The sequence below is a fragment of the Cyprinodon tularosa genome, unplaced genomic scaffold, assembly GCF_016077235.1.
Source record: "Cyprinodon tularosa strain WSP-4 unplaced genomic scaffold, ASM1607723v1 ctg512, whole genome shotgun sequence".
In the NCBI taxonomy this organism is placed as follows: domain Eukaryota; kingdom Metazoa; phylum Chordata; class Actinopteri; order Cyprinodontiformes; family Cyprinodontidae; genus Cyprinodon; species Cyprinodon tularosa.
In genome coordinates, this window is record NW_024039244.1 from 299,382 (window position 1) to 308,854 (window position 9,473).

General features: G+C 37.2%; 1 protein-coding gene across 1 annotated transcript; it reads left to right on the top strand.

Annotated features, from left to right (window-relative positions):
• Window positions 1-588: 588 nt before the first annotated feature.
• On the top strand, window positions 589-8,876 carry prph (peripherin). The gene is made up of 9 exons (XM_038303529.1): window positions 589-1,229; window positions 2,831-2,891; window positions 4,538-4,633; window positions 5,957-6,121; window positions 6,200-6,325; window positions 6,415-6,635; window positions 6,733-6,785; window positions 8,011-8,084; window positions 8,161-8,876. Exons 1-9 carry the CDS (start codon window positions 604-606, stop codon window positions 8,221-8,223), a joined length of 1,485 nt encoding a protein of 494 aa, XP_038159457.1. The 5' UTR covers window positions 589-603; the 3' UTR covers window positions 8,224-8,876.
• The last annotated feature ends 597 nt before the right edge of the window (window positions 8,877-9,473 follow it).

Here is a 9,473-nt window from a genome sequence, read left to right on the forward strand (position 1 = left end):
GGTATTACTGGACATGGGGCTTTTTCCGAAGGCGTAACTTAACTGCAGAGTCATGATTCTAACCCAGACGGCCGGAATATCAATAAAGTATCCCATTACTGTAAAAGGAGAGTCCGACACAGAGGCGAGAGGCAGGGAGACAAATGGACAGGGTGGGGGTAAAAAGAAATCAAATCAATGCATCCAGGAGAATCAGTTTAGGTTAGAGTTTCAAATCCCCTTTTGGAGATGAAATCCTTGATAGCCATAAAAGAAGGACTAACTTCTGCTAACTTATAAAACACAATAAAATCACCCGGTTCCTCTGCTGGAAAAGTGACAATTAATACTTATAAATGTGATGTGAAGCGGAGACATTCAGATCTGTAACAAAAGCTAAATCTGGCTTAGAAGAAAATGATCTGATCCAAAAGATGGAGAAGTGCAATGGAGATGGGAGTCTGTGAAAGGAAGCAAGACAGGGCCCGTCTCTGAGGAGCAGGGAGTGGCCACAGCATCCATGGTGATGAGGGATGGAGAGAGAAAGGCTGGATATGGGTGAGGGGAGGACAGCTAAGGGAGGGGTGGCTGAGAGCATAAAAACCCTCAGCACCCTTCAGTGTGATGTCCTGTTGCTTCAGGAGCGTTTCAGAGCCTCCACTCTTCCATCCTTTCATCGCGGCAGAGAACATCACCAGATCCACAATGAGCCACTCTTCAATAACCTCCACCTCCTACAGGCGCACTTTTGGAAGCCCTCACCCCATCTCTTTGTCTTCCTACTCCCCTGTTTCCTCTCGCCTTCCCATGTCTGGAGGTCGCTATGTCCGCTCAGCTTCTCCTGCGGTGTCTTCTCGCTCCACCACCTACCACCAACAGCGCTCCCGTCCCACCCCCCAGCCCCCTCGCCTCTCCTACGACAAGGTGGACTTCACCTTAGCCGAGGCCATAAACCAGGAGTTCCTGGCCACACGCAGCAATGAGAAGGCTGAGCTGCAGGAGCTCAATGACCGCTTTGCCAGCTTCATCGAGAAGGTGCGCTACCTGGAGCAGCAGAACGGGGCTCTGATGCAGGAGCTCAACCACTTCAAGGGTCAGTACCAACAGGGCCAGCCCAACCGGGCCTCTGAGCTCTTCCAGGAGGAGCTGAAGGAGCTGAGGCGGCAGCTGGATGCTGTTGGCAAGGAAAGGGACCAGTACCAGCTGGAGAGGGACAACCTGGCCGAAGACCTGGGACTTCTGAAGCAGAGGTCTGTATGACTGTAGCAGGAAGACCGAGAAGAAAGTATCCCCACAGTATGATGCTGCCTCTGCCACAATACTTCTGCTTGTTTGAAGGGTCTGAAGATAATAGGCTGATGATAAAATGTCTTAGAGGTCCTAAACAGCAAGAGAGCTAAGCCATCTTCTACTTAGCTCAGGGTAGTTCAGGGCGTGGCACACTGGCATAAACCTAATAAAGAATGTTGCTTTGCTTGAAGGGTGCAGGCTGCTGCCATGCACAATTAAAAACATTTTTAGTGAAGGTTTTATAATCAGATATGTTTTACTTCACAATAAGAACAACATTGTGACATGATATGCTGTGCGTAGGTGTACATTTTTAGTAAAATATCCAATTGCAATAATATAGTCACTGACAAATTACCCTGTTTTTCCTCAATCTTAGTGTTCTTTTCTATTATCAGGACGAAGGTCACCTTATCATATCAGTGAAATGTATTTAAGATGTGAATTCGAAGTCAAAGACCATCCAAAAAGCCTAATGTGTTAAAACCCTGCAGAATGTGGATGCATTACAGATGAAATAGGAATCTAACAAATTTCACATCCGTGCACCCTTTTAGAAATAAGGGTTTGCATGTCGATGTATTGTGCAGCTAAAAATTTTTAAAGACAAAACTTGGTGCAGATTGGTTACAGGGTGGGGCTGGCTAGGAGGCAGGAAATGGGAAGAAGAAATAGGGAGAGGAGATGGGATGAGGAGAAAAAAAAAATGGGGCTCAGTAAGAATCGCGACAGGAAAAATCAATGTGACTCAATAACTCCATTAGGTGTGTTCCAGCGTACGTCTGTTGGGATGGTGCCAGATAGCCCATTAGAACCAAAACAGCCCTGTGTAACACAGCATGAATTAAAGATGAGAGCAGGGGGCCGGATGATACTTTGTCTCCACCTCTGCATGTCTACTCAAGCACAGCTCTCAAGTCAGAAATTGAAACAAACCTCTTTAGATTTATAGCCAGGCTGAAGTGTACCTGACTCTACAGGAACATTACTATAATTGGTTGGGGCTGAAATTGAATTAAACTGTTCCTCTTTCATTTAATCTTCATCTCCATTATGGGAAATTTTCCTTGTTTTAGAAATTAATTTATCATAGACTGTGCACCATAATAGCCATTACTGTAATTGCATGATAGTTAGCTAAAAAGCTGCTAAATGTCACATCAGCAGACAGTCCATTATGATGCATCTTTGCATCACTATGAAAATTTTGCATTAGGATGATCTTTTTGGATTTTAGAAAACAGGAAGTGTGCGTCTGCAACCTAATTTCGGTCGTAGACATGACCTTGGTGACCTGCGTAGAAACCGCATTAGTTCAACAAAGCACCTGGTGGTCCCAGTGGGCTTCCTTCCAAAATGCTTTTAACAGGGCAGGGAATTACCAGATTGATCCAGGAAGCTTTTCACCATCTGATGCCCTGGCACAACCTTTAACAGGGGAGGCTTACATAACCAGAAAGCACCATTTATCTCCCTTATTGAAAAAGAAAATGTGATTCAAAAAAAAAAATCAGGCTGAATAAACCTGCATAATATTTGAATGATTTTCTTTTGCTCTCAGGTTGGATGAAGAAGCCCAAAAGAGAGCGGAAGCTGAACATAATCTGGCTGCCTTCCGTAAGGTAAACACCATTGTTCCTGGATGATGATCATCATATCCTTCTGCCTGATCACAGTCGCATATAACGGGCTGAACATTTAGGCGCTGAAGCAATTTCTATCTCCAACTTTCATATTACTGTCTCCATCGTATGACAGTATAGAAATCTAACATAGATTCATAGAATTGATACACAGTGACATAGACAGTCACATACTGAATATGTATAAATCACCTTACTGAAATTAAGAGCTGACGATCATGATGTAAAGAAATATTGCCTTCACATTTTAGTGCTGCCTTTTTTTTTTTACAAATATGCTTGTGTGATTGAAATATTTTTATAAATGCTAAAACTACTTTGTAAAAATACAATAAAGATAAATTAACCATACTGAGTAAATTCTGCGAATTGGCTAAAAAAAAAAAAAGAATTTCAATCCCGTCTTGGAAACTTGAAAAAGATGACAGTAATTTAAAAAAAAAAAACATTTATTTTTTGCTTAATTACTCCCAAAAATCAGGCATTTTAGAAGCTGTTGAATGGTATGAAATGACATTTACTACTTATATGACTAGAGAAGGATAGATTGGGTGAAAATTGCCCTTAAGTAACTTATATAACTTAAGTAACTAATATAACTTAAAAAGAATAGTCATTAATAGATATAATAATTGATATATATATAATAATATAGATAGTTATGTAAATAGACAGACAGACAGACAGACAGACAGACATACAAACTCAAAACTCTTGGCTCTACAAAGAAACCTGAAACAGATTTTTTCCTTTTTTAAATTCAATCCTCAAGATATTACAACTTAAATCTGGTCTAAAATTAAATTAGCAGGATAAATAGATTTTTTTTTTTAAAGGCACCGGCTGAAACTCTGGTCAGTTCATCTGCAATTCTTACTTTAAGAAGTTTACAAAAGGGATGTAGAAACATCTGTTTTTAAACACTGTCTAATTTGTTTTCATTCTTTGAATATTTATTGTGATATAACACGTGTTAATTTATAATAAAGGGGTAAGCTAATACTCAGATAAAAGTAAGAGCAAGAAATGTTGAAAAAAAAACAAATGCAGGGAGGATATGCTGAATAAATAAACTGATGATATATTGACATGAAGATGGCTGATCGCAGCTATGAGATGAAATATTTTCTTCTGTATCCTCTAAATACAGTCATGCCAGCTCCTTAACACAGAATGGAAGAAAATCAATCTTAGCCAAAAATCCCCCTGAGGTTATTTACTATTTAAAAAAATTGTGAGCCATAATTGTATAAAATACCACAGGCTTTATTTTTTTATATACAGAAAGTATTTAATTTGAGTTTTTGTTACCGGGTTCATGTTTGAACCAAATGATAAAATAAGACTCAGAGGATCTAAATATGAAAATACTTCCTAGTTTATTTGAATTAATATGTTCATTCTTCAAACAAACAGTAGGCACTCTGAAACACACATATCAAGTCCAGAGGATTAAAAATGTCTTATAGGATACCATGATGGACTGCTGTAGTTTGAGAAAATCATTTAGTATAAATCATAGCTTACATGATAAAAATTATTTATTCCCATGATGCCTGCATGGATTAACATGCAAACATAAGAGTGCCTGTATGTGTTTATGTTTTGTCCTCTGGAATAACTAGGATGTGGATGATGCTACGTTGTCTCGTCTGGACCTGGAGAGAAAGATTGAATCTCTTATGGATGAGATTGAATTCCTGAAGAAGCTCCATGATGAAGTAAGTTCTTCTATTTCACCACACTACCATTGTATAAACATATCTACATATTTATAATTTAATCTTAAAGTTCAAGGGAATAAAACTTACACTATTTAACTTTTTCAAGGTATCTGTCAGAGCTGTAATCATCCAAGTTTTAATAAATGATATTAGTCTGTACTTGGAGGGGAATTTTCTTGATGCAAATAGTCATTTGACCAGTTGTGTGCATTTCTTTGTAGATTATTCCTTTTAGAAACCAAAATGCAGGTGGTATTTTTTTTTTTTTTTTTCAGAAATTAAGAACATGTTTTTTTTTATTTATATCCATATCTCCCCTCACCTCAACAACCTGTGACACAATGTCACAGATATGGTCTGCATGAGGATCTCGGACTAAAATAGTAAAAAAAAAAAACTTTATAACCTTGTCCATTAATATCAGACTTTTAGACATCGATTCATTTTTGTGTTTTTTATTTGTATTGGCTAAAGTACAGGGGAAGTATTTTATATGTATATTAGAAACAGTGCTTTCTACAGCCACAGCATAAAAATGTGAAAATATAAGATGCAAATTCCATACATAAATTTTCTCTTTAAATAAAACTGTATGTTTATTTTTATTATTATTATTATTATTATTAGGCCCAAGCAGCAAAGGTTTCTATGAAGGCCTTCCTTATCTGTGGTGTTTCTTCTTAGTATTAATCCCCTGAAAAATAAGGTGGCTTTTTGAGTCCTTAACATAATCAAAACCTCACCAAACTTTACAGAAAACAGTTCCCCCATATTTTAATAGAATTTAAAAAATGGGCATGGCTCTGCAGAAAAGGTCTTTTGGTAGTATACCCTAAATCCAAAAGTATGTCGGCCATTTTGGGTCATAGGAATTGAAACAAAATTAAAATTTCCACATATCTGTTGTTTTGTTCTCTTATAGAAAAGAGCATTTATTTGATTCTTATAAACCCATTAAATGAGACATTATTCTATGTCTTTCAATAATAGCTTATGGTGAGAAGATCAGATCCCGGAGTGACAAATTTGACATTAACTTTCATCTGCAGTCAATGGCATCAGTCGCCCCCATGTGGTGTAGTCGTGTACACATTTGCTTTACCTTTTGGACTCATCAAACATAGATCTACTCATCCGTTTACTGAAACATTATAAGATCAATATCTCTAATTGTTTATATTTTGGATAGGTTACTGAATAAAGGGTTTTTTCACTGGCTTCTGTGCAGCTGCAGAAGGAGGATCTAGCAGTGGGGGCAGTTAATAAAAGCATCACAGCTGAATTGTATTTATCTTATAGCTTTAATTGCTTTGCTTGCAGGAGATCCAAGATGTGCAAGTAAGTGTTCAAACCCAGCAGCTGAAAATGGAGGTGGACAGCACCTCCAGGCCCGACCTTACCGGTGCTCTGAGAGACATCAGGGCGCAGTATGAAACCATTGCTATGAAGAACATGCAAGAATCTGAGGAATGGTATAAGTCCAAGGTGGGTTAGAGAGGGCACATATACACACAGAAAACTCATTTGTTTAAGTTTGTGAGCCTAACTTCTTTCTTCTGGCAGTTTGCAGACTTGACTGAGTCTGCAAAGCGCAACACTGATGCTCTGCGGCAGGCCAAGCAGGAGGCTAGTGAGTCCAGGAGGCAGATTCAGTCTCTAAACTGTGAAATTGATGCCTTAAAGAACACAGTAAGAGCAAACGCCAGTTGTGGTTTATTTACAAAAATGCATTATTAATAATAAACAGTGCATTAATTGCTGTTCTACTTTGTTTAAAGAATGAAGCTCTGCTGAGGCAGATGCGGGAAATGGAGGACCAGTTTGGCGTGGAGATTGGCAACTACCAGGATAATGTTGGCAGACTGGAGGATGAGATCCGCCACCTGAAGGAGGAGATGGCCCGCCATCTTCGAGAGTACCAGGATCTCCTTAATGTCAAAATGGCACTTGACATTGAAATTGCCACTTACCGCAAACTCCTGGAGGGAGAGGAGAGCAGGTGAATAAGGACACGGCATTTATATCACAGCTGCTTGCTATATGGGCATAATGGTAGTTATCTGTGATGAAAACTAAGTGATTAAATATTTTTACAGGATCTCTGTTCCAATCCTCAACATTGGCATGAGCAACCACTTTATCGATCGAGGTAAGATGCACTTTTATTCTATAAATCAGCTAACATTATTAGTTTGATTTGAATTTGCACCTTCAAAGAAAACTGTTTGTTGAGCATCCATCTGTTTAAATTGGAAGCAGCTGTTCTAATTTAGCAGTTGTTTTGGATTTTGTTTGAACCAATCTCTTGTTTAGATGCTTGTTTAGATTGATTTATAGAACAGGAAATGCAGAAAAATATCATTTTCCTTTTCTGAAGCTGGGATCACAGATCGAATGTAACGTTCTTAGTCCTCTAACATTAGGAAATGAATCTCAGGCAGATTTAGTTCTATTGTTCGAAAAGCAGCTTTTCATCTCCGACATGCTCATCTGGAAAGAAAATTTCCTGTAAATTGAACTCCAAGCCCCAGCACATTAAGGATAGCATCAGAAAAACAAACTACACATGGTAAAGCTTGATGACCCACTTAGTTAAACACTAGTCTGTAACTTTAAACACCTTGTCAGTATTTGAACGGATGGATGTGACGTATAGTTAATTTTTTTGTTTTTCAATTTGCCAAATAAATAAGCAGAAAAACCTCTCTCTTGAAAACAAATGTAAATATAGAGGGACTACATTTATGTAGTGCTGTTCTAGACTTATGGAAAACTCTAAGCATTTTATTTTATTATTTAAGTATTGGCAGCAACACTGATTTTGATGCGTACTCATGCATTAATTTCACAAAAATTGCTAAGATTTTTTTCTTTTTCCTATCAGATTGGCTTATTTTCATACTAGCCTCTTTAAATATTTTGCCATTTTAAAGAATCTTACAGGGCAAGAAATTAAATGTAGGGACAAAACTTTCCAAAATCCCTACACAAATGTTGCTGATACGTCTAACAACAACATGTCTCATGCTGTGCTATGCAGACATTCTGTCTGCACTAATGAAGATACACTAACCACAGCATGACGACTTCTTCAAGAAGCTGACATCTTTATTATTTACATCTTTAGTCATATTTGAGTCACTGATTTACTTTAGTGAAACACTAAAAGTTTAAGATGACAAGGCAATCATCCAGCATTGAACATTTTAGTTTTTATGAAGCAAGAACATATAATTTTATCCCAGATTTCGGTGGTGTACGAAGTGTGCCTTGGTTGTTGATGTTAAGACCTACAAAGTGACCTTTGGAATAAACAAATATTGTACCGTAATTGAACTATTATAATAGAAGCTTTATTTTTCATATCTTCACAGACTATGAAAGGACTCCAGACACTCAAGGCAAAAAGACTGTGGTGATAAAGACTGTGGAGACTAGAGATGGGGAGGTAAAAGGATTTATCACATAATCTGGAAATCAAATTCTGGAATTGAAGCTTTTTAAGTGTGTGCTTTCATCATCAGGTGGTGAAGGAATCCAGGAGGGAGAAGGAGAGTGACTCGGGTAAAACTGACAAGGACGAGTAAATTGAAACTGTGATGATAGATACTGTGCCATCATAGCAGAACAATAAATGAGAAAAACTAGAAAAATAAAACCTCTGGCAAATTTAGTTATCATTTACATTAGTAAGAATGTGTGTCATTGTCTAGCAATGTATTTCCCAGCATAGGTTCAGCATTGGATGAATACCTTTGGGTTGAGTCTCTTTGGTGCTATGGAAGCGATGGTTGAGTTGTTCAAAATCCACTTTACTACTGTACCACTCGAGGCCTTGATCTACAGTGCAATCCTGTGGAAAGTGAACAACGGTGCATTTCCAGCAGTAAGTTGAAAATACAAATTGAAACAGGTGGCATAGATAGGAGACTTTAATAGCTGGAATTACAAAATATGTATGTCTTAATAAAATAAACCTGCTGACACTGCCCTTCAGCCAACACACCCTAAATCCTAGACCTAGGTTATTTAAAATTGTTGGCTTTTATTTTAGAAGCTTTGCTAGCCTCTTGTTGTTCAGTAATGTGATTAGTTCAATAAGTTACAAGAACGAAATAAAACGCTGATATTGAACATGTTGTCCAACTAGACTGCTGCAGAATGTGCTATTTAATGATGTGAGAATCTGGCATGATTAATGAAAGAATATGGATGTGCAAATAAACTTGATTAAAACAAATTTTTGTTGTTTGTTTCCATTAATATCATTGTGTTTTTCTTGACTTTTGCTGTATTTAAGCGGGGCATCCTTAATCTGCATCTGGTGCATTTATCTACAGCTTTAGAAAACCCACTGGATTTTTTTTCAATCAAAACAAGTGTTTTTCAAATAACTGTATAAAGATTTTTTAAAATACATCAAAAACATAAATGAAATTGAGAATCAGCCCAACCTTTGTAGAAAACAAATTTTTATACATCCTTGACAAAAATGCCTGTTTTTAAGGAAATAAGACAAAGACTCCATACATAACATTTTTTTTAAGCAAACAAACCCTTAAAAGGAAAGGTGTGGATGAATGACATTAATGGATAACAGATTATCAACATCAACTCAACGTAATAATCATACAGAATAACTACAAATGTGTCAAAACTAAATTTTACTTAAACAATTTTTTATGGCATAAATTACAGCCTTACTATGTTGAAACACATATAAAGTGCCATACAATTAACATATTTTTGTCTAACACTATTGCATTATGGTGTAATAATTTGGGTATCCAAATTTGTGCCATGGCAACCAAAAATCTAAATTAAAGTACTTTGGGGG

Coding starts and splice junctions, on each gene's coding strand:
- prph (XM_038303529.1), top strand. CDS start 604: ATGTCCTGTTGCTTCAGGAGCGTTTCAGAGCCTCCACTCTTCCATCCT. Junction 1,230..2,830: donor CTGGGACTTCTGAAGCAGAG/GTCTGTATGACT, acceptor TTTTGCTCTCAG/GTTGGATGAAGAAGCCCAAA. Junction 4,634..5,956: donor TGAAGAAGCTCCATGATGAA/GTAAGTTCTTCT, acceptor CTTTGCTTGCAG/GAGATCCAAGATGTGCAAGT.